Source organism: Sarcophilus harrisii, chromosome 1, assembly GCF_902635505.1.
Source record: "Sarcophilus harrisii chromosome 1, mSarHar1.11, whole genome shotgun sequence".
Taxonomy (NCBI): domain Eukaryota; kingdom Metazoa; phylum Chordata; class Mammalia; order Dasyuromorphia; family Dasyuridae; genus Sarcophilus; species Sarcophilus harrisii.
In genome coordinates, this window is record NC_045426.1 from 312,104,162 (window position 1) to 312,130,397 (window position 26,236).

The following is a 26,236-nucleotide window of genomic DNA, read 5'->3' on the forward strand; positions in this document are numbered from 1 at the left end:
ATGGCTTAGAAAGAGATATCTTTGGAACTAGGAAAACCTGGATTCAAATTCTATTTTTGACAAATATTGGCTGTGTGATCCTGGTAAAATGGCTTGTCATCACAATACCATAGGAAGTTTTCCAAGACTCTTAAGGGAAAAGAAGGCAACTAAATAGCAGAATGGACAGTGAATCTGAATTCAAATTCAGTCTCAGACAGTTAATATTTACTTGCTATGTGATCCTGGGCAAGTCACTTAATCCCAATTACAATGCAAAAAAAAGAAAGAAAAAGAGAGTGAAAGAAAAAGAAAAGAAGGTGGTAGAGGAAATTTTTTTCACAAGGGAATTCTCTACCAGTGAAATCACAGGTCCTGTCCCTATTTACTAACGCTATGAAGTATGTGAAATAAACTTCATAGTCCCTACTTTATACTGAAAAAACAAATACTCAGAGAAGTTAAAGGTCACACAGTCAGTGCAAAGTCCAAGATAAGAATACAAATATATTAACTTCTAGATTCTTAATCATAACCTTTATTATTATTATTATTATTATATATTTGACAGCCTGGCAAAGTCTCTGCATTCTTCCAAATAACACTGTTAAATGAATAAAATTAAATGTATAAGATTACAAAAGAAACCAATTATACTAAAGTAGTTATCAAAATAATTTTTTAAATCTCAATAGCTCCTACTTAAGAACTTTTAAGAAGCTTATAATCACACTAAAACATTTAGAACATATCTATACTCTAGTTGGAAATGCCTTTCCTGTTAGTAAAAATTTTGTAAGACCCACAACTCTTTCTGGGGCTTCATTGCTTTAAAAAAAAAAAAAAGGCCCATGCTGCCCAGTTGTTTCTATTGGATTATTCTGTTTCCATTTTGTGGTTCTCTCAAACAACATCCTCACAGTACTCTTAGGAGATTTTTTTACATTTTCAGTGCATCACATCCATCAGCTATTAGAAGATGAAGCAAATAATAAGCATAAGAAAAGGATTTTTTTAATATTATAGAAGAATTGTATTTTTATATTCCCTCGCCTACTTCCCTCCTTTGCTGTCAACAACTATACAGCAGCTTACCCCAAGGGTGAGAGGCACAGTCACTCAGGATCATATATGACCTGACAGGTGTGTGATAGGATTATCTATGCCTCTGATACCTGTCGAGGACTGCCCTGTACTCTCTCCTCCAGAAAAAAAGGGCTTAAATCTCAGGAACAGAAACTCAAAGTAACTTAAGATCTAGCACCCCAGAGGAAAGTAGGACAATCAAAAGAAATGTCAGCAATTTTAAAGAATCATCCAATTTGCTCCATGAAACCTTCTTTTCTGTTCAGCCTCTGGGTTAATACTCATGTCACTTAACTGAATTCATATCACAGGGCTTGCCCTAGGCCTTGGGAGGGAGAGAAAGAGAGAGAGGAAAAGCTCAAAGATGCTACTAGGATAAAAGATTTTCCTGCTTATTCTCTAAGGAATAAACTGCACAAACATCATGATAAAGAAAAGGAAACTGCAATAGTCCCTACATGAATCATGACCTGCCAGGTGGCCTAAGAGAAGGCATGGTGATTCAGTAGAAACAGCATATTGTCATACATCAGGAAACCTGGATTCAAGTTTCACCTAGAGCCCCCTTTGTGTGTCCCTGAAGAAGTGACCTCAGGTCACCGGGACTCAATCTTTTCATCTGAAAAACTTACATTATTCTAGCTATATTATTCCTGCTACAATCTCTTACTTTCCATAAAGTATCAATCAATATTCCTAACAATCATAAGCCAAACTGTATCTCAGGTCACTTCTTCATAGGCCTTATTCATTTTCATTTCCCCAAATCACAAAATATTAGACCCAGCAGGAACTTTAAAAATCATCCAGTCAAAATGTTTGTGGCGGCCCTGTTTGTAGTGGCTAGAAGCTGGAAACTGAGTGGATGCCCATCAATTGGAGAATGGTTGGATAAATTGTGGTATATGAATGTTATGGAATATTATTGTTCTGTAAGAAATGACCAGCAAGATGAATACAGAGAAGCTTGGAGAGAATTACATGAACTGATGCTAAGTGAAATGAGCAGAACCAAGAGATCATTATATACGTCAACAACGATACTGTATGAAGATGTAATCTGATGGAAGTGGATTTCTTTCACAAAGAGACCTAATTCAGTTTCAATTGATCAATGATGGACAGAAGCAGCTACACCCAAAGAAAAAAACACTGGGAAATGAATGTAAACTGTTTGCATTTTTGTTTTTCTTCCCGGGTTATTTCTACCTTCTAAATCCAATTCTCCCTGTGCAACAAGAAAACTGTTTGGCTCTGCACACATACATTGTATCTAGGATATACTAGGACATATTCAACATATATAGGTCTGCTTGCCATCTAGGGGAGGGGGTGGAGAGTGGGAGGGAAAAATCGGAACAGAAGTGAGTGCAAGGGATAATGTTGTAAAAAAAATTACCCTGGCATGGATTCTGTCAATAAAAAGTTACTATAATAAAAAAAATAAATAAAAACTATGAAAAGAAAAAAAAATCATCCAGTCAATCCCCCTAGCTTACAAATGAAAAAAAGACTGAGGGTCTGTAAGGATAAATACCTAACACAGCTGAAGCCAATTAATGCAACTCCTTAATTTTACAGATGAGGAAATGAAGTAGGAGAGGCTAAATTATTTGGCCATAGTCACATATGTCTTAATTTAGGAGAGTTGAGCATCAACTAATCATTCATCAACTATTTATTAAGCTTCTGTAATGTGCCAGGCATTGTGCCTAAGGAGCTAAGAATACAAAAAAAAAAAAAAAAAAAGGGAGCAACCTCTGCCCTAAAGAAACCCACAGTCTTTTCTGGGAGAAAGAGATGGATATATGCAAAAAAAAAAAAAAAAAAAAAGATATAAAGTGATGCAAGATGAAAGCTACCATCTGTGAGCATCAGGAAAGACCTCATGTAGAAGGTGACATAAGCTGAGTCTTAAAAGAAATTAGGAATTCTAAGAGCCACGGACAAGAACAGAGTGCATTGCTGACATGGAGAGCAGCCAACAAAGATGGGAAATGATGGCCCCCATAAGAGGAGCACAAAGAAAACTGTTTGATCAGACTGAAGAGTTTATGAAGAAAAGTATTGTGTCATAAGGCTGGAAACTGGGAAATTTATATTTGCTCTGGAGAGAATAGGGAGTCATTGGAGTTTATTGAGTAGCATGGTCAGATCCTGCTGGGTGCAGTAGTGAGTAGCATAGCTAGCATACAATGCCAGATCTTCTGACTCCAAATCTTGAGCTCTTTTCTCTAAAACAAAAGGCCAAATCTGAGTAAGTATAGAGTGGGATCCCAAGGTCCCTCTAGTCCTATCGGACTATGAAAAAGCAGGAAGCAAAAACATCCAAGCCTGTGCTATATTCCAACTCTGACACTGATCAGAAAGACAGACAGATAAGAATGAGGATGTTCTCCTGAGATAGCTGCTGGACACCTACCTTCAGGCTTTTTACCCCTGAGGCTAACGAGCTACAGATTTCACACTTTTCAGGCAAAGTCAGTATAGACATTTAATCCCTTGACAAATGAGTAGTTATATAAATATATTTTAGATGAAATAGCCTTCCCTAAACCCTCTCATCATAGTAAATCCTTGTTGGCACTTAACCTCACAGTCTCCATTTGACAGGCATTTAAGATGACAGAAAAATCTGTGCACTTAGAGACTCTATCTCCCTGTGATTTCTGACCCTATCCTCCTCCCTTCCAAAGCTCTCTGTAGCCACTCACCCTGATCAGGTTTATTCACTACAGCCACAGAGAATAATGGAGATAGCAGGAATCTGAGGCTGCTTTTAAAGAAACAAGATGGTAACAAAAGTTATTTTACATCCCCTCTGCACTTCATTTTGTTTTCCTCTGTGTTTTTGTTTTTTCCTTTTGGCATAGATAACACTCCCTACTAACTCACCAACCTTTAGCCTCCAAGTAAAAGCCCTCTCTTATAACAAATTGCATGAGATTGAGTTCTTTATAGAGAAGTAGGTATAGACTTAGATATAGATGTAAATATTAATTAGACATAGATAAAATCCATATTTGTTGAAGATTAAGATCACAATATTTTTCTAAAAGATTAATAGGAGAGAGAAGGAGGAGGAAGAGGAAGAGAAAGAGGAGGAGGAGGAGGAGGAGGAGGAAGAGGAAGAGAGAGAGAGAGAGAGAGAGAGAGAGAGAGAGAGAGAGAGAGAAAGGGAGAGAGAGAAAGGGAGAGAAAGGGAGAGAAAGGGGGAGGAGAGGGAAAGGAAAAGGGAAAGGGAGACAGACAGAGAGAGACAGAGACAAAGAGTTCTGGAAGCAAAAATTCCTGTCCCAAGGTCCTAGCAACTAGTCATTTGAAAATAGTCATTTGTCTACTCAGAATGAGGGATTGGGAGATTCTTAAAGGTGCTACTTTAATTAATTACTTATTCAGTGGAAGAAACTCCCAGTTTAAAGACTCATTCCACCAATATTACATATATAATGTAATAAAGTTGCCTAGAAAATTAACAAACTAAGTGACTGACTCATGGTCACAGGATATCAGAGGCAGACTTGGAACACGGGTCTTCCTAGTTGCAAGTCCAACCCTATAACCCCTATACCACACTCAATTTATTTTACCATCTTAAAAGGAAAGGGGGGAAGTCATAAAGTCTAAGGGAAAGGCCCTTAGAGATAATTTAGTCCAACAACTTTGCTTTATAGATGATGGGCACATCAAACATCAAACAAAGCACTTGCTCATAAAGCTAATTTATCATCAAATTGGAACTCACCATAGGACGAAAAATAATAACTAAAAGTGAGCTAATTTGAAAGACTGAATTGGAGGGGAAAGGTTGAAGACAATTGGAGGATATATACTAATTGGAGGATTTGTACTAAGAAAACTAAAAATCTGTTTCTAAGATCTAAATTGTTCATCCAGAGATGTACTTCCAGGTCCTTTGGGCCAGATGTGTTGTTGACCTTTGGTTATTTTCTAGGTGAAAAAGGTGATGATATGTAAACTCATATTTCATGAGTGATTCTGTGAATCTGAGCAAATAAAGAAGAAATAGTAAAGTCAAACTTATATCATCTGCTGTTTAGTCACAGGATTTTAGTAACAATTTAAAAGAAATGTGGTATCTATTTTCTAAAACATCAAAAGATGGAAATATTATTCCATGAAAGATGTTTTTCCTTGCTGAAAATGAAATGTAATCTTCCCAATTTTGAAGAACAACAAATAAAAACTTTTCTTCAGACAGAATTGAAAAAAATGACAAAAAGGCAGGTTTCCAAAACTGTACATAACCTAAAATTCCTTTTAAAATTATTTTTCAGAATCTGTCATTTTTGGATGGTTTATTGTTGTTTTTTCAAAGAATTAGTTAATTGTTATCAATAAACATATATTTTCAAAGAATTAGTTAATTTATTATCAACAAACATGTTATATGCCAGGCTCTGTTCTAGGTGATGGGAATACAAAAACAAAAGTAAAATAGTCCTTGCTCTTACAAAGTTTGCATTTTTTCTGAGAAGAAAGCATGCATATATACAAGCAAAAGGACACAAATAACTAGAGATCACAAAAGGCTTAAAGGACATGATAGGGCTTGAGCTGAATGTTGAAGGAGACTAGAGAGTGATTGGAGTTGAAATGAGGACAGAGAGCATTCCAGTCTGGAGGACACCCAGAGAGAAAAAAAATGAAGTGCTATGTGTGAAGAATAGCAAAAAACCTACTTTAACCAGATCATAGTAAATTGTAGCAAGAAATAAAATAATATATACTAAAGCTAAAAAGGCATTTTAGGACCAAATTATGAAAAGCTTTAAACATTGAAGGAGTTTATGTTTGTTCCTATTTTACTAAAAAGCTATTTGTCATTCAATCACATCTGACTCCTCATGATTCCATTTGGGGTTTTCTTTGCAAAGATACTGGAATGGTTTTCCTTTTCCTTCTCCAGCAAATTTTGCAGATGAGAAAACTGAGGAAAGGAGAGTTAAGTGACTTGACTAGGGTCACACAGCTAGTAAGTATCTGAAGCTGGACTTGAATTCAGGAAGATGTCTTTCTGGTTCCAGGCCCAGCACTCCATCCACTCCAGCCCAAATCATACTACTTCTTGTTCCTTGTATACACTATCTATCTTCTAATTCCATATATTTCCACAGACTTGAGAATATGCCTCCATCTTATGCAAACCCTTAGTTCCCTTCAGGTCTCAGCTTATATGCCACTTCCCAGGATTTTTAACCCAACAGGGCAGTGTCCAGTGCAAACAGCTCCAATGTAATTGCCAGATGATGAGGAGAAATCCCAAAAGTGGTAAATGGAAGGGAATTAGGTAGGTTAACTGCTTGGGAGAAAAGGTTTGCTTGTATCTCTACAGGAGGAGAAGGAATCAGATGGGTGCCAACGAGCCATATTCGCCTTGTCCATCAGAGAGAAACAGAAAAAGAGAAAAACTTCAAAACAAAGGAGAAGATTTAAGAAACATCTGACCCTGAAAGAGCATGGATGACAGTGAGACTGTTGAAGGAGCTTTGAAATCTTCAGGAATCATTGGATTCCCTAACACAAGATGAGATTATTTCAACTTCTTTAAAACCAGCAGGAATCATTGGATTCCTTGAGATGAAAAATTGTTGATGAGACTATTGCAGTACTCCAGAGCTTACAAGAATTATTGGATTCCTGGCACATGAACTATGGACAATAGATTTCTTTTGGACTATTTCTAGGACTTATGAACATGTATAAATTCTCATGTTGATTCATGTTATTTGTTACATTACTACTAGCCTGTGTTATATTGCTATGTGCTTATATAATTATGTGTAATGCTTCCCATATTGATGGATTTATGTATACCTGTTTCAAATGAGCCCCTTCAGAAACCCACTAATCTGATTTGATTTCCCATTTCCTTTGGTGTTTTCATCTCCCTTCCTGAGATGTCAGGGAGGGTGTGACCACCCTCTTTTTATGATGTTTTCACTTCTTTTTTGAGAAATGATTGGAAATCCTCTCCTGCTTTCTTTTGATTTAGAACATAAGGTGGTCATGACCTCCCTGACTTCTCAAGGAGGTGAGACCCCAAAAAGAAGGTGATCATGCCTTCCCTGACTGCTCTTCAATCACAGGATATGCATTTATAAAATCAGATACATCTTCTCCTTCATTTCTTGCCTTAATTAATGCCTTTTCTAATCTTGTCATAGGCTACTTAATAGGTGGTTCTGATTGCAATACTGCCTCTCCCTCTCTTCCTTCTCCCTCCACCCATGAAGAGTTAATTGAGGGAGGAGGGTCATGAGATGAGGAATGATCTAATGTCTCCTGCTGTGAATCTGATTCTTCATCCTTTTCACCTAGTTTAGTTGACATCTCCCCCTCCTGCTCTTTCTTCTTTTTCCTTATTCTAACACTTATATAATTTCCTAAAGCCAGTTGTATTAAATTATATGTGTTAAGTATGTCTTTGGAAATTGAGCCAGGTCCATTTTTATTGTAGAATTGACAAAGATCCTCTCTTACTAATTTCCAGTCGTCTAGATCCAATTCTTTTTCCATAGAGAAACAAGGGCATATATGCTTAACAATTTCTAAAAGATCAGTGATCTGCTCCAGAATTATAATCAAACCATGGCTTTTCATAACCTTGACAATGCTCTCTAAACATTTTCCTTGAACAGAAACAGAAGGCTGTTTTCTAAACATCTGTCCCATCTTAGCTGAAATTCTACTTTAACTCTTTTAACAAAATTTCTTTGTTGTACTCACCCTAATTTCTGGGTTGAGGAGACTTTTCCACTGGATTCAGGATCAGAGGTTTTTCCACTGAATTCAGGATCTGAGAGTAGGGTCTTGTCAGTCCCTGTTCAGGTGCAAAATGTGGTGCTCTTTTCTCTAAGATATATGATGGTTCTCTGGGAGCAGGTTTCTTGGGGAGGTTTTCTGGAGGCAGCCTTAGTTTCAGTTCCAAGTAATAATCACTTCAAATGCAGCCAGGTGTTAAAGTAGTTCTTTATTGTTTCTTTTAAAATAGCCCAGTTAGCTTTCTTTGGTTCCTAGAGCTCTTGTTGCTAGCTTCAGCCTCTCTCTTAATCTTGGTTCTGCCCGATTGCAGATTAGCTTCTCAATCTCCTGAACTGAATTCTCACTCTGTCAATCTTCCAAAGTAACTTCTGGCTCTAGCTCAACTCCGACTCATGGTTTCTTCTGAACTGACTCTGACTGACTGACTGAAGCTCTTTTTATGCTCGGTGTAAAAGGTTGACTCCTCCTCTGAGAGTGGGATTATGGGAGGTGTGAATTCACAAAGTGACAAAGTTAACTTTGTGTATCTCCCGTACTTGTAGACTCCAATGTGTGAGCTCTAATGTGTGATCTCTAATGTATAAACTCTTAAAGGTGCAAACCCAAGCACACAAGCATTGCTTCCATCAATTCCACTTAGTACCTTGTTTCACGTTCTGGCCCATAACATCTCCTTGTAGGATCAGATCAATCATACTGAACCATGCTAAATTAGATAATTATTGTCTCTATCAATTCTAATGACTTAACACTTTGTAAAGATTCCAACAAGAGGCCTTTCCTAATTCTATTTGTTAGTGGTTGTCCTCCAAATCACTTTATATTTCACATATAGATATATATGTATCTATATCTTGCATTTACTTATTTATGGACTTGTTACATCCACCCAATATAAGACACATCCCTTGATGACAGAAAACATCTCACTTTTTCCCCCAACCCCTATACATAGATGTTTTGTATATAAAGTGTTGTAAAAAGGACATGTATGACCAAAAATGGGCAATATGAAAGACAGATTGAGTATAAATAATTCTGCTATCTACAAAATATTAAAGTCTAGAGTAGATGTTCTTAACTTTTTTGTGTGTCATGGACCCCATGGGAATTTAGTAAGACCTATGGTCCCTTTTCAGAATGTTTTCACATATGTGAAGGAAATGATGAATTTCAGTTAGAAATTAGTGAAAATAAAGATTGAATTTTTTTCCTATTCCAAGTTTTCAGACCCACTGAAATCTTTCCATTGACCCTATGTGGTTTAGCGGATTCCAGGTTAAGACTTCCTGAACTAAAAGAAAGCTTCCTACGCTTAGGGAAGATTTGCTTTTGCATCCCCAGCATTTAGCATAGTGCCTGGCACATAGTAGGAGCTTAATACATATTTGCTACTTGACTGCTAGCCTTTATGCAATCAGAAAGGCTTCTTAATTCCCTGCAGTCTTACAACCACAATGTATATTCATCCATCTCCTAAGACCTTGTCCTTCTTTGCAGCATCCCAATATTTTCTTTACTTTTTACTTCTTTACTCACCAGGTCGGTGGATTGAAGATCATGGAGTCATTCACAACATGATGTTTAACACAGAAACACTGTGGAAGTACTCCTTCAAAGACACCCAGAGAAAGTCGGAGTGGTGGGACAATGGTGTGCTGCCTCTCTGGATCACAGCCCAGAGGCAGGTACTGTTCAAGTCTTTAGAACTCTCAGAGACCTCACCTCTTATGTATGATTGAGGGAACAGCCTGCTGAGAACACTCCATTAACAGTATGATAATCATATAGCCCTGTTCCCTTGGGATTGACTCCATTTTGACCCATGATCCCAGGAATAAGTTCTAGTTTTGAGAAATAACCTAGTGAGTCTTGCCTTACATCACTGATCCCACTTCTTTTGGTGGACCCAAAGGCCACAATACAACTCAAGTATTCTGAAACTAATTTATTTTATGCAAATCAACAAATACTACTGAGTACTTACTATATACAAGGCACTGTCCTAGCTAATGAAGGAATTATAAATGTGAATAAAATGCCCTCAAAGAGTTCTAACTGTGGCTTTTAGATTCTGTGTAGGAGTTGAGGGGGAGAGAAAAATATGCATATTTGTAATATGTATGTATGTATATTTATATATATTATATTATATATATTATATATGTACATGTAGATAGATGATTATTAGGCTTTACCTAAAATATCCTTAGCCTCACTATATATATATATATATATGTTTAATATATAATATATTTGTACATGTAAGGAAAGATGGTAGAATGTGGGTCCCACATGTGCAGTGAGGATCCATGTGCAACAAGGATATTGTCCTTGTGTATGGCTCAAAGGGAAGCAGAATAGACATTTCTAGACTCTTCCCCCATGCTTTCTCCAAAGGAGACTTTCATTCCCACCAGGAAGGGAAGCAGAAGGTTGGGGTAAGAGACACCATTCTATTCTCTTCAGAGAGAGGGAGTACCAGGCTAGAATTATATCTGATCCCTTAAATATTATTAGTCTAGGGAATATGAGCAGATCTTATCCAACTTCTGATCACTTTGTCATTTGGAAGAGGGGAGCTATGTCCAAGGTCTGACTCTTTTCCTATCTAATACCAGTTCCATAATGAGCATACAAAGCAAATAGCAAAGAAGTCCATCTATCCAAATAGTGGCAAAACAGAAATCAAAGCCGGTATACAAAGGAAAATATATACTAGATAGTACAAGATGGAAGAGTTCTCCCATTGGGAGCAAGGTAATTCAATTCAGAGAGTGTCCTACTTCTCACCCAAGAAGAAACTCCCCAAAGATTCTAAACTATCAAGCTAGGAATAGGGACAATGATGGAGACTGCTCACTCCACTTATGTTTTCCCCAAGTTTTTTCCTTCAGTAACCTGAAGTGGAGTTGGCTTCTTTCATCTTCTCTCTTGAAGTTAGAAGTCATGAGTTTTTTCAAGCAATTCACCACTTGAAGAGTCCTAAAGAATTTTCAAAGCTTGATGAGTCGCTAGAGAGAACTGACCCTAAAAAGCTACAAAGGAAGACTCAGAGGGAACTAGCCTTAAAGAATCCAAATAAGAAAATCTAGCTTAAAAGAGTCCCCAAAGGGGGACTAGCTGACAACTTAAGTTCTCATCTCTCACCACTCTGCTCCAATCTTCACCCAGGCTAGAGCATTACCATTAAAGAAAATGTAATTTTTCATTTTTGTATCTTCAATACCTACATACAGATGGCTTAAGGTGTGGGGGGGATTCAGAGAGGATTAGCACTTATGGTGTGAGGTATACTTTAGGAACTCTAGGGAATTTCTTTTTGGGTGAGAACTAGAACATTCTCTGAATTGAATTATCTTGCTCCCAATGGGAGAACTCTTCCATTTTGTATTGTTGAGACCTTTTCAGGGCTGTTCATTCACCTTTGGTGTCCACCTATTATTCAACTTTTACCTGTTGCTACAAGAAGTTATATCATATGCAGCTGTGTGCCTCACTACTATTATGCTCTAAGTTTAAGTTTATTCCTCCCATACATCTATGTGTATTTGTGGGAAGAAGTGAGCCAGATTCTCTGAAGAATATTTTGTACTAACAGTCATTACCATGTTACCTTAGAAATAGTAGGACCTGCCCTCTGGGGACCCAGCATGCCAATTCCAGCAGATGCTGGGGAATGCTGCTGCTTTTGCTGCTGCCTTATCATTGTCTTCCCCTTCTTCTTCTCCTCCTCTTTCTGCTTCTTCCTTTTCCTTCTCCTACTCCTCTATCTCCCCTTTTTCTTCTTTTCTTCTTCATTTTTATTTATTTTATGACCTTTTTCCCCAAAAAAGCTGAGACAATTTATTTTTTGTTCCACCAGTTTCCATTTTATTATTTTTTGAAATACAGTTCTGAAAAGACAGGCTTCCTCCATCCAAGCCATTTGGGATTAAGTGAATTTCCTAAAGTGTCCAAGTGTCTAAGGACAGATTTGAACTCAGATCTTCCTGACTGCAGGGCTGAAACTCTTTCCATTCTGTCAACTAGCTGAACCCAAAATAGGGGGGTTTTTTAAGTCCCTTGTGGTTTTAATAGCTCTACTTGACTATTTTTTGCCTCAATTTTATTTTTTTTACATTTTCAATAGTATCTTATTTTTCCAAATACATGTAAAGATAGTTTTCAACATTCATTTCTCTAAGATTTTGTGTTCCAAATTTTTCTTCCTCCCTCCCTTATCGCCCCCATCTCCAAGACAACAATCTACTTGACCTTAAAACCAAATCAAATTGGCTTTCATTGAATGGCCAACAAAAACCCCAATTCAAATCTCTGTAGGTCATTATTTAGATTTTGATGAGTGATGATGAATGTAAATAGCAATTGTTTTCTATTCTGGACAGAAACTCTGAAGGGTCTTCCTTTCCCAGATATCTTTATGATGGTCAGTTGATCTATCTTTTATCTCAACTCTTACCTAGTCCTCAGTCATTGAATTGGCCTGGCTTAGACAAATAGACCTAGGAAAAACTTTACTTTAGAAGAGTCAAGATCACCCACCACCTCCAAGGCTTATCTATGAACTTCTATGACTGAAGGAGAGACACCGACAGCTTTGAATGGCTGGCCTTATTTTTATCTAATTCAAGGGCAAGTCAAAACAGCAACCTTTTGTTATCATTGTTCCTCTTGGAGAATGAATATTGAATGGCAACTATGACAGTATATACAACAGCCACACCCCAGTAAAACTATCTTGGCAGATGGATCAAAACAGGTCCAGAGTAACCAAAAGAATTCAAACCCATCAATGAGTTAGAAGGATGTCTACCCCAAGCATATAAAGACTTCCTGGCAAAATGGGTAGAGGAAATTATTGCAATGGCCACACTGGAGGCTAAAACTGGAGCTATGAAGCTCTTATAGCTTAGTCAGACATTGAAGATGCCTTTGTGCAGCTCTGCCTCACTTAAATCCAATTCACAAGCAAGTCAAGACATCACCCCATGATTGATCCTCTTAGAAAATGATGGATCAACATATATATATACGTATATATATATATATATATATATATATATATATATATATACACACGTATATGGATACACACATATGTATATATTAGTATACATGTATACATACATATTTAAGTGTGTATATATGTACATATATATACATACACAAACACATAAAGCTTTTTCCTTCTTAATGTAAACACATAATTTATTTTTTTTAAATAACTTTTTATTGACAGAACCCATGCCAGGGTAATTTTTTACAACATTATCCTTTGCACTCACTTCTGTTCCGATTTTTTCCCCTCTCTCCCTCCACCCTCTCCCCCATATGGCAAGCAGTCCGATACATGTTAAATAGGTTACAGTAGATCTTGGATACAATATATGTGTGCAGAACCGAACAGTTTTCTTGTTGCTCAGGGAGAATTGGATTTAGAAGGTATAAATAATCCGGGAAGAAGAACAAAAATGCAAGCAGTTTACATTCATTTCCTAGTGTTCTTTCTTTGGGTGTAGCTGCTTCTGTCCATCCTTGATCAATTGAAACTGAGTTAGATCTTCTCTTTGTTGAAGAAATCCACTTCCATCAGAATACATCCTCATACAGTATCATTGTTGAGGTATATAATGATCTCCTGGTTCTGCTCATTTCACTCAGCATCAGTTCATGTAAGTCTCTCCAACTCTCTCTGTATTCATCCTGCTGGTCATTTCTTACAGAACAGTAATATTCCATAATATTCATATACCACAATTTACCCAACCATTCTCCAATTGATGGGCATCCATTCATTTTCCAGCTTCTGGCCACTACAAACAGGGCTGCCACAAACATTTTGGCACATACAGGTCCCTTTCCCTTCTTTAGTATCTTTTTGGGATATAAGCCCAGTAGAAACACTGCTGGATCAAAGGGTATGCACAGTTTGATAACTTTTTGAGCATAGTTCCAAATTGCTCTCCAGAATGGCTGGATGTGTTCATAATTCCATCAACAATGTATCAGTGTCCCTGGTAAACACATAATTTAAACTTCGTGAAGAAAAGTTCTTTGCTTTGAAACTAAAAGACTTCCAGTTTAGGAGGAAAATTTAGGACATGTTACATGAATGAGGATATCCAAGTAATTACTCCACCTGTGTTCTAAAAAAGAAAGAAATCAGAGTTAGGCAGGCTTTTCTAAGCCACTAATGATCTAAAATCTGTCACTTCACTAACAGTTGTAAGATCAGAATTTTGATTATATATCATCCTACAAGAGATTCTGGTAGCTCTGATCTTCAAAAAACCACCATGTTAATATCTGTTGAATCAACCTCAGACAACTAACATTTACTGTAAAGACTAAGAAGGGTTCCAAGTCCCAAAGATGAGTCTCTTTATCTTACATTCATGCCGTTCCTATATGTTGGATTCCCCCTTCTTGCACCTTTTCACTTTATTTCTGGACCTAAAAGATAGAAAATGAGAAACAAGCATTATCTTCAAATAAATTAAGTTGCACCTTGAAACATTAGTCCCAAAGTTTTAAATATGACATGACAAGCTTTCTTCACATGGTGCAGTAGAAAGAATACCAAGTCAACAAGCATTAGTTTAGTGCCTCCTATATGCTAGGCACTGTGCAAAGCTCTGAGAATAAAGAGAATAGAAAAAAATTGTCCTTGCCTTTAAGGAGCTCACAATCTAATAGGGAAGGGGCAGACAACATGCAAACAACTATGTAAAACAAGATAATGACAGGATAAGTCATAGATCATCTCAGGGGGAAGTCACTAGCATTGAGGGGGAGAGGGAAAGCCTTCTTGTAGAAGAGTTTAACTGAGACTTGAAAGAAGCTAGAAGACAGAGAAAGGAGAGAATTTCAGAAGCAAGGGATAGCTGATGAAAAAGTACAGAGATAAAAGATGGATTGTCTTGTGCAAGGAACAGTAAGAAGCCAGTGTCCCAAAATCCTAGCGCACATTCATGGAATAAGGTGTAAGAAAACTGGAAAGGTAGGAAGGGTCCCAGATTATGAAGGGCTAAAAAATCAAAAGTGGATTTTACTGAATATGTGAATGACATCGTGGGACCTAAGTTAAGATCACTTTAGCCGGTGAATGGAGGAAAGAAGTAGGTTGACTCCTGAGGTAGAAAGATCAAGCATAAAGCCCTGCCCCAAAGTAGCAGTATCAGAGGAAAGGAAGGTGTTATATAGGAGAGATGTCACTAAAGTAGAATGAAAACCAGATCAGAAGTCAAAGGAACAAGATTTCTGTTCTTGTCTCTACCTCTCTGGCAAACTATGTGACCCTCAAAGAGAGATATTTTGCCTCTTTCTGCCTCCATTTCCTTATATATAAAATGAGTTGCTGGGACAAAAGATTTATAGCATGTTCCAGCTATAAAATTCTTTAATCCTCTGGACTTTTTCATGGGACTTGAATATTTCTCCTTAATTTACTATTTAAATCCTTTGGTCTCTCTGTTCTCTTACTCTGGCATTATTCCTTCTCTCTCATTTGTCTTATTCTTGTATTTGTCTTACTTGTCATTTGAGAAGCTCCAGTGTGTTTTTTCCTTCTGTACATCACTCATATGCTGAACTTTCTTCCTGTTTGCTGAATTTGTAAGTGGCTGTGCAAAAACAGTATCTGGTAGGAGAAGAATGGATTGATGACTTGCCATTCATTTGGCAGGTGAATGTCAAATTGTTGCATCTCGCTCAACTGTCTAAGGACTCTGCCATAGAGGGCAGACAGCCAGTTCACTTAGGAGCGAAAGAAAAATCTGCTGCAATTAGTGTCAACTAATAGCTATAGGTCAATCTCCTAAGAAAAATTATCCTGTGCGTCCCAATTTGGCTTTTGAGAGCCTGTCCACATTGTCAGGCAAGTCTCCTCCATGGCTGGGCTAAAGTAGTTTGCATCATCTCTATCCTCAGTAATCCATCCCTTCACAGAGTCTATTCCAGATGAGTTTTGTGAGACTGATGCAGTAAACTTTAATATGGCTGAAATGTTTTCCCTCAATAAGACTAATGTTACAGGAGTCTATAAAGATGCATAGTAATTGATGGGCCTTTGGTAGATGAAGTTTAAATAATGATTGAGTTTCCTGACTGCCTTTAGGAGTGGACATCCCATCATTTACAGCACACAAGTGAATCTATGCTCTGGCAAGACCTTACTAATGGTCAGGTACAAAGAATGAGAGCATTTCATTTGGAGCAGGCCCAGACTTTAAATGAAGGCACAATGAAAAGAATTTGATGAATGGCAGGGATATTTCACAAAGTTCTAAATTCCTGATCCTTAGAGAAACTCATCCAGCCATGGCTATAAGATTCAGAAGCCATAAAAACATAAAGGAATGTTTCGCCTATGTCCAAAAGATTTATATGGAATTTTAATAGGGGAAAAGGGCAGAAGGAATAAGCTAAATAATAGAATCACAGCTGATAAGTATCAGTAATAGTATGGCATTAGGTTACTATCAAGGCAGGATTTGAATCATGTGTGAAGTCTGACAGTCAAATTTTCATTTCCTAGTACTAACCAAATCTCTAAGAAAATCCCATCCTAACTCAGTGAAGCAAGAAGCAAGAAGGTGCCAACAATTTCAGCTGGAAGACTGTTAATGCCTATATAATGCATCTGATGTTGGCCAAAGCCCTCTCCTTATTATGAATAATAAAGTCACTAAAAATAATGAGCTGATCTCCATTTAAAAAAAAAAAAATCTTGGAATCAATCCTTTAGATTCACTACTGCCCATTCAATTTGAGAAGATTGAAATGGAGCCAAACAGTCCAGAAAAAGGAGTTACTAGATGTGGTGGAAAGAGAACTGGCCTTGAAGGTGAAGGGATGCAAGTTCAAATCCTACTTCAGACAGTTATAAACTGTGTAATCCTAAACAAGTTAGTTAACCTCTCGGCCTTACTTCCAAATTATCAAGCTGTTCTTAGGTCTCACTTTTAAAAAATGCAGGCTTTTACTAGATGATGACCAGTTCTGATAGATCAGGCCATCCTCAGCAACGAGATCAACCAAATCATTTCTAATGGAGCAGTAATGAACTGAACTAGCTATGCCCAGAAAAATAACTCTGGGAGATGACTAAAAACCATTACATTAAAGTCCCAATCCCTATATTTATGCACACATGCATTTTTGATTTCCTTCACAAGCTAATTGTACAATAATTCAGAGCCTGATTCTTTTTGTACAGCAAAATAATGTTTTGGTCATGTACTTATTGTGTATCTAAGTTATATTTTAATATATTTAACATCTACTGGTCATCCTGCCATTTAGGGGAGGGGGTGGGGGGGGGGTAAGAGGTGAAAAATTGGAACAAGAGGTTTGGCAATTGTTAATGCTGTAAAGTTACCCATGTATATATCCTGTAAATAAAAGGCTATTAAATAAAAAAATAAAAAAAAAATAAAAAAAATGCAGGCTTTGAAGATAGTGCCACTGACCCCTGAAAAGAAGAGATAGACAAAGTAAAAAACCAAGAGGGATCCTATTAACATATTTGTTCTGAACAATTTGACTATCAGGAAAGAATTCTAGAGCTTAGATGTAAAAGTCAACAACTCTCATTTTAAAAAAGCAGTTAAAAAAAATGGAGAAGGGAAGAGAAGTAAGAGAAGAAATTGAATGAGAAAGGGAAAAAGAGGAAGAAAAGGGAAGAGGAGGAGGAGTAGTAAAAAGGAACAAAAGAAGAAAAAGAAGAAGACTACTAGTAGTAATTATTGTCATAGTCAGTGTCCTCATCCTCCCGGGAAAGTAAATTTATATCAAGTTCACAATATAGTACCCATTAGCAACTGTAATTTTTATATTTATTGCTAATTGGCATAATTAAACTCCCTATTAGGTGGCTTTGGAAACTCCAACATACAAATTCTGATAATTTCTATAGTACCAGTGCAGGTTACGTAGAGTAAAGCATTCAACTGCCCAAAAGTAAGAATTTAAGTAACCACTGTCATCATTTTGATTAAAATAAAAACAAGATGTTTTGGAAGCAAATTATCTCTCACCAGTACACAGAAAATCAACTCAACTAAGGCAATGGGCACAAAAAAACCTTCCAATCTGTTTTCCTTGCCTTTCCTCAGAACAAATAAAAAAAAATTGATTGTAAGCATTATGTATAGTTTTTCACTTTCACTTACTGGCTATATTTTCAAATACCAACTCCTACTACACAATTCCCTCTATTTCTCCAATTTCCCAGACAAATATAACATTCTTATTTCCTCCCCACTCTCAGCCTAATTAATGCTTTTGGTTTGAGAATATTTTTCAACATCTTCAAATCCAAAATAATGTAGAAAATGTTGGAAAAACCTTATGTCCTTCAAATTATTTTTGTGGAGGGAGAAAGGAATGACCAGACCTGTGATTTAAATTAACAATGTAAGGTACTTGTGATATGGAAACATGTTTCACTGGCATAGATCAGCAACTTATCTTTAACTGGAAATCTTAGAGAATTACTAGGAGCATTGATAGGTTGGTTACATGACTTGCCTATAGCTTCAACCTAGATTTTCCTGACTTCAAAACCATCCCTTTATCCATTATCATTATACCACACTGCCTCTTCAAACTAATAATATAGCAAGAAAGAAAGAAAGAAAGAAAGAAAGAAAGAAAGAAAGAAAGAAAGAAAGAAAGAAAGAAAGAAAGAAAGAAAGAAAGAAAGAAAGAAAACTGTTCCTCTCCAAAAAAAAAAAAAAAAAAAAAGGAATTGATGTGATTGTTTTAAATTATTTATATTCAGATGCAGTATTGGAATGATCAGTGTATATCATGGAAGAAATCTGTGATATGCCTTTGTTTATCATTGAAAATCAAGTAATATTTAATTAGTTCTTTTTTTTGGACAAGATGGAAAATTTCATTAGCATAGGGTGCCCCAGAGGAAGAAACTCCTTTGACCCATATGGATCAAGACCTGGTCTGTAACTTTAAGCATCTTGAGAGAGTTTATTTGGGACATTGAGAGATTATGTTAGACTTACCCAGAATTACATAGCCAGTAGAAAGGACTTAAACCCAAGTTTTTCCTGACACCTTCCAACTTGGGAATTTTCACTGGCTATCACTCATGCACCAGAATGCTTTCTCTCCTTATCTCTGCCTCCTGGCTTCCCTGTCTGCAAGTATCAACAAAAATCCCATCATCTGAAAAAGATCTTAATCTCAATACTTTCCCTCTGAGACCACCTCCATTTTATCCTGTCCATTTCTTTTTTGTACATAGTTGTTTGAAATGTTGACTTTTCTATTAGGATTGTGAACTCCTTAAGAGTAGGGACTTTCCCCCCCCCTTTCTTTGTATCCCCAGAATTTAGCATAATTCCTGGCACGTAGTAGGTCAAGTACTGACTTGACTCTGAGGCAGCTCACTGACTGTGTCAGCTTCTTCCCATGCTTACAGAAAGTAATAGCAACAATTCTAGTTCTCTTCTAATGACTAATGTAAGCACTTACATTAAATTTAGGCATTTTCAAAGTTCTATCATTCTACATTTGTCATTATTATTATTATTAATCAAAAGAGCCAAAGAAAGCCAAATATAGCCATAATATATTCCCTCAATGAGTTTAATACAATGTTGTATTCTGATTCAGAAAAGGAATCATAGATAAAAAGACATCTAAGTTCAAGGTTTTAACTGTAAGAAAGATCATTGTGGCAATGTTATAAGAAACAAGAATGAATGACTGGAGGAAATAGAAGTATCATTAAAAAATAGAACAGAGCTCTCTCTATCATGGGTCAGTTACAGTTTTGCCTAGAAGCAAGAAGAATAATGAGAGGACCTATTCAGGATACTTCCCACATGAAAACTTTATGAAACCTAAGAAATACTTCAATAAAGTAAGCTCTCATGGCTTAGTTAGGCAGAAGACCAACTAAACTCTTGCAATTAATATGGTGTAAATAGCCTAGGGAGTGTTTAAGAAAGGATTATAAAGTCACATTCCATCTATAACTTGTCTATGTGTCCTGTTGTAGACATCATTCCAAAGGATGTTCCTAATGACGCCCTGTATACTAAGCAAATTTATAATGAAGAGCCAATAACTTATTTTTTGCTTCTTTTGAATGTCATTTAAAATGCTCCTCTCAAATTATGTTCAAAATCATCTCTTCTGATTTGTAGGGAAGGAAAACTGCTTCGTTCCACTTTCCAGGGGGAGGTGCAAACTACAGTGGGGAGGCTGTGCACAGATCTCTTTTGGAGTCCTTTTCCCATCCTGATGATAATGAGACTGAATGGAGGGAAAATATTGACATTGTCATGAACTGGTTCACCAAGGAGAATTTTGATTTTGTAACCCTTTACTATGGGGAACCTGACAACGTTGGACATATGAAAGGCCCTGAAACAGAAAACAGAAGAATTATTATTCAGCAAATTGATAGGACTGTTGGTTACCTAGTAGAAGCCATTGAAAAGAATGGCTTAAAGGACAACCTCAATGTCATTATTACATCAGATCATGGAATGACCACAGTGAAGAAGAAGCCTAATGTCACAGAGATCTTGCTGTCAAACTTCATTAAATTCAAAGATTTGGTAAAATTTGATATACTGGATTACGGTGGTTTTGGTATGATTCTTCCTAAGCCAGGGAAAGAGGAAGACATTTACAATGCATTAAAAAATGCACATCCTCACTTAAAGGTATATAAGAAAGATGAGTTTCCAGAGCATTTCCATTTTGCCAAACACAGCCGAATTCTACCCATTTTGCTTTATGGTGATCCTGGCTATAGTGTTAATGGGGTAAGTTCTAAAATATGTGAGTTTGAAGATAAATTGAACTCAATTTTAAAATTTTTAACAAGCTATTATCTGTTAGGTACAAAGATGACCAAGAATGAATTCTTGATATAAAAGTATTTATTCTATAATGGGAGGAGCAACCTAGGAAACAACTTCTGTCTATCTATCATATGGTTTGCCAATGATGTAGGTAGCTAGGTAAGTAGGTAGATAAATAGATAGATAGACAGACAGACAGACAGAGATTATTTTCTTAAAGAAAATGTAAACTTCTTATGGCCATAGATGATTTCATCATGATATATACTGTCATGTTACCTGGCACATAGTAAGCACTATTATTGATTAATGGTCACCCAGTCCATCTATGTCAGAGACAGGGCTTGGATTCAGGAATTCCTTACCCTTTATCCACCACATCACAGTTCCCTCCTGATAATTTATGCCAGAAATAAACATATGAACAGAGCTATGTTCAAACAAAAATATAAAGTCAAAATTTACTGATATATATATGTATATATCATTGTGTATGTGTTTGTATAATGACTATACCTAAATATGATTGTTTGGACATCACTCTTCTCATCTGTAACATGAAGGGGTTGTACTTAAATGGTCTCTAGAATCCTTCCCTATCCCTATATCTAAAAGCTGCCATCCTCAGTAGTAACAGCAATCTTATAGAGTGTTACACGGTTTGTAAAGTATTTAATTATAGCATCTCATTTGAGCCTCCCCAAAACCTTGAGGCAGAAGTGTTCTGATTTTCCTCATTTTACAGATAAGGAAACTGATGCCAAAAGGTAATATGACTTGCTTAGAATGACACAGCTATTAAGTTAAGTCTATTAGGACTTAAACATTGGTCTTCCTAATACAAGTCTACTTTACTATGTATTCACTACTCAGCCATCCAATTTCCTTTGCAAAATAGTTGTCATATTTACCAGGTTTCTGAAATGAAGTATTTCAAATCTCCCTTACTAACCATCCCTTGTGCTACAAAGGATTACTTCACAGATAACCCAGAGAACTTTTGCCCATTGATCTAGATGTAAAACTAAGATTGCAACTGTTTTCATGGGCTAGAGATATCTATGAATATGTATGATGACTGGCTGTAGTCAGGTTTGTGAGGGGAAATAGTAGAACTGTGGCCTGCTGGTGCAGGTGGAAATGTGCCTCATTATGTTCAACAATACATTCTAGAAGACACTTTTGAATTCCAGAAATTGTAGTCATTTTAATACTGTCCTTGATGATGTGTTAGGTCTGTGAAGCCAGGATACTTACTAGTCATTTAGGCAATTTAGTTGTTGCTGTTGTTCATTTAAGGCAATTTATACACTATATGTGTGTGTGTGTGTGTGTGTGTGTGTGTGTGTATAATGTATGTGTGTGTGTGTATATATATATTTTACATTTCTAAATGATCAGGAGAAGAATTATATCATCTATTGTTCACTGTAATCATTGGAGGAAAATGGCAACTGATTTCTAAATAATAGGTTTAGAGGTGGAAGGATCATTTGAAGACCCTCTAGTCTAACTTCCTCATTTAATGGAGAAAGAAACTGAGACCTGACAGAGTGAAGTGTCTTATCCAAGATTACACAGAAAGTAACTATAAACCCTGATGTTCTGACTCCAAATTCAGTATTCTTTCTACTGTGCCACATAGTAAAGATGATTGACCAAAAAATACTTGATAAAATATAGTTTTCTAATTAATATAATTTTCTGGTTAGCTAAAAATTAGGCTAAAAGCTCCTTGTCTTCACCTCTTCTTGATAAAAAATGTTTCTAAAATAGACACTGATTTCTTTGCCTACTATATAGGATAAATAATTTTGTCCTTGTGGATCTCACATTGCTTCAGAACCATCAAACCATTTTCATGTAATGGATCATGGATTTAAAAGTTTAAGACATTGGGTTGAATTCAGTTTAAACCTTCCACACCAATTTATTTTATTGTTATTTATTCCTAAATCCAGTTAATTGATAGTTTAGATTAGGAAGGTTTTGGATAATCATAGTTCCACTGTACAATCCAAAAATCAGTCTTGTTTCTAAGAAGTAGTTTTTTAAAATTCCTTTGGCAATAGAGAAAGAATATCTTCTCCTTCAAGAGCTTTTTTTAAAAAAAATCAATCTTTTTGTATTTAAACTGAAGCATTTTATCACAAGGGCTCAAGTTTCTTTTAACAATAAGAAGCACTTATTAAATGCTTACTGTGTGCCAGATACAATGCTAAACATTCAGTGATACAAAGATAAAAACCATAATAGTCCCTTCCCTCAAGGAATTTTAATTCTGTTGGAAGATGGGAAGAGTACAAGCAGAAATATCACATACAAATAAAATTAATTCAAAATATATACAGAATAACTTCCAGAGAGAATACATTCATCTACACTACAAGGAGAAATCAATAATCCAAAACTGTAGGACAGGAAAAGTTCATAGGTTAGAATAGTAAAGATGCAACTCTGTAACACAAAAATATTACTGACACAAAACAAGACAAATCAAAGTAGCTTTTTGGCCTTCTCAGAATTATCAAGACCACCCTAAAGCTTTGGTTGATTATGTGTGAGTTGTTATCATATTGGAACTGCTTTCTGTTTCATCTTTGAAGCCTTCCACTGAGTAGTTGACTAAAAAATATCAATCAAATAACCCATGGTTTAGATTGCATAGGTCTAATCTTTCTGTATTCATCAAACTAGATTTTCTGCTACAATGTGCAGGACACTATACTTTCTGGACAGTGAAAAATTTTATTAATTATGGTAAGAGATGAACAGTGTTTCAGTACTATTGGAAAATTATGATTTGGATTGCTCGCTGATGTGTGTGTAAAAAGAATCAGGGAAAAGTTGAAATAATCAGCACCAATGGCCATCCTAAGCAGTCATTCTTGGCCTTCATATTACGGGAAGCATACTTTATTCCTCTAAATCCCTCATGCTTTTTCAAATGAATACATATTCTTTTTTCTCTATCCCAAAATTATGGAAATTTTGTTTCTGAGTAACTCCGTCCTAGAGAGAGGGAAAAATCATTGTAGCTTAGATTTGCAAAGATATTATGACTCTCAAAAGTTGTAAGATATTACACAAACACCATAGATTAATGATAATATGCTTTCACTTCATAGAATTATAACCTCTATTGACTCTTTCCTAGCGGTTCATATTATATGTCAACAAAGGAGATCATGGTTTTGATAATGCAGATATGGACATGAAAACGATTTTCAGAGCATTTGGACCTGATTTCAAGAAGAATCATCTGGCAGAGCCTTTTGACAGCATTCACATTTACCCACTGATGTGTAAACTCCTGGGAGTGACACCAGAACCTCACAACGGGTCTCTGACAGTTACACAGGACATGCTTGTGGATACTTTCAATCAGGATTCAGGTGAGACATAAAAGCAGCAGCCAAGTATATCTGCATAAAATCTACTTTAATAAAAAAAAAATTAAGCACAATTGTGCTTCCTAATGCTTCTGATAGGATGACTGAGGTTCTTCAACATTCTTAAGCTTATAATCCCTCCATGTTCCATTAGAACCAAGAGAGTCACTTTTGTAGGAGACATCTTTAAAACAAGAAGCCAGGGAATAATCCTTGTGTATGCCCTGAGCTATCCAGAAAATAATAGAATAAGGTAGACTGCTCTGTAAGTTCTCTTCTAAAAAATCCATCTGCCTCTTGAAAAATTCATGTGTCCAAAAGTTTGGTGGTTGCTTCTGAAGATTAAAAAGTGGTTCTTTGAGGTGGAATCAGAAGCTTCATAATTTTATTCACTGCTGAAAAATAGAGCTCTGAAAATCCCTAACTCTAGGGTACTTAGCCTGCCACCTGGGCAGAAATCTATGGGTGATTTAAAAGAATCAAGCAATATCTTTCCTAGATGAGCAATATAACTCTTGAATAGACACTATCGGGTTATTTTTACACAGCAAAATAGTTATTTTTTCCCATTCAATATACAAGTCCTATAAAGATGCTCGTAGTATGTTGCACATAAGGAAAAGAAAGGGTGATTTTCCTGGATCCACTTCTAATATAATATATTTTGCTTAGATTTAGGATAGAATTTTTTCAATAATTAATATTATATAAGAACTGACTATGACTTTCTTGGGGGTCCCTGAACAGAGGGAACAAATATTTCACGAACTAACTACAAAAAACCTTTTCATATTTGGTAACAGGAGATGAAACTTGGAGGACAAGTGCTTTTCAAAAAGCTGCCATTGGCTTGGCTGTGGTGACAGGGGTACTTGCCATCTTGTTTGTCTCTGCCGTAGGGTATACGGCTGTTAGTCGAAAAAAGAGGTAAGTAGACTTTGTGTTACTTGTGGTTCACCAACAAACATTTTCAAATACAACTATTTTATTCAAGGGAGATATATTTTGGTATTGTGGAAATAGCCATGGTCTTCTTATCAGAGGACCTAGGTTCAGATCTTCACTGATCTGATATGTACCATCTTTGTGATCTTAATCTCCCTGGGCCTTAGGTTCCTCATTTATAAAATGAGATTGTTGGACTTAATGACCTCTGATATCTGTCTTAAATGTATAAATCTATGGGTGCTGAAGGGGATGAGTTCTTTGATAACATGTATGGTGAATTGTTATTTTCAACAACTAAACTATTATTTAATTATGCTAGTCAACAAGTATTTAATAAATATCTATTCACCTCATACCCTAAAAGTTAAGAGTGTGTGTTACTATGTTCCATTTTAAGCAGCCTTGATCACTGTTGCACCACTGCTTATGTGGCTATAAATTGTCTAAAAAGTTGGAACTTTACTTAACCTTAAACTCCATTTCAAAATCTACATTTATAGTAATTTATATTTGAACTATAAAAATTTGCTGTGAGCTGAAACATGACCTATAAGGTCTCTAAACCCTAAAGCAACATTTAAGAAAGAAATCAATCCGTCGTTTTTCATAGAAACCATTAGCCAAAAGAGAGATAAAGGAAAAGTTCAATTTACTGATTCAACCTCCTATGCCTACAGCATAATTGGGGGGGGGGGAGAGCAGTCATTTCATAATGTTAACTTACATTGAATTTTTAATGAAATAAAGCTTGAATACTAACGTTAAATCCTGAGGGCAGTACACTTTCCAGTATGGTACAATGATCTTTCTATATAAATACTACCTTGGATTTAATTAGTTGGAGAGAAACCACTGGTCCAAACTTTTACGTAGACCTGAATCACTAGAAACTATCAGTCAAGTATATAGCCTCGTCCCTGACTCAACACACAGAGTTCAAAGTCAAAGAGTTTAGATCCAGATAAGGCCATTTCTGTTGCTATTGAGTTATCCTATACTAACAAATCTTTGCATGTCAAGACCAGAACCTCCCCAGTCCCAGTCATTTAGAGCCAACAGAGGTTAAAGGTCCTGTGATATATTGTAATCAAATCAAAAGTACCTTAAGATAGCAATCACAGGTACCATTCTTTTGCCACCAAATTCAATTCAATATTTGTTGTGTGCTGCATTAACATGATATATGTTGTATGTTACATATGC

At 36.2% G+C, this 26,236-nt stretch overlaps 1 protein-coding gene across 1 annotated transcript in view; it reads left to right on the forward strand.

Annotated features, from left to right (window-relative positions):
* The window catches only part of LOC100923932 (ectonucleotide pyrophosphatase/phosphodiesterase family member 7-like), a 55,800-nt gene that overhangs the window by 27,131 nt on the left and 2,433 nt on the right, over positions 1-26,236 (forward strand). The window contains exons 2-5 of the mRNA XM_012542979.1: positions 9,394-9,539; positions 20,028-20,654; positions 23,851-24,088; positions 24,877-25,012. Coding sequence (XP_012398433.1) covers positions 9,394-9,539; positions 20,028-20,654; positions 23,851-24,088; positions 24,877-25,012 — 1,147 coding nt within the window. The remainder of the gene's footprint in view (positions 1-9,393; positions 9,540-20,027; positions 20,655-23,850; positions 24,089-24,876; positions 25,013-26,236) is intronic.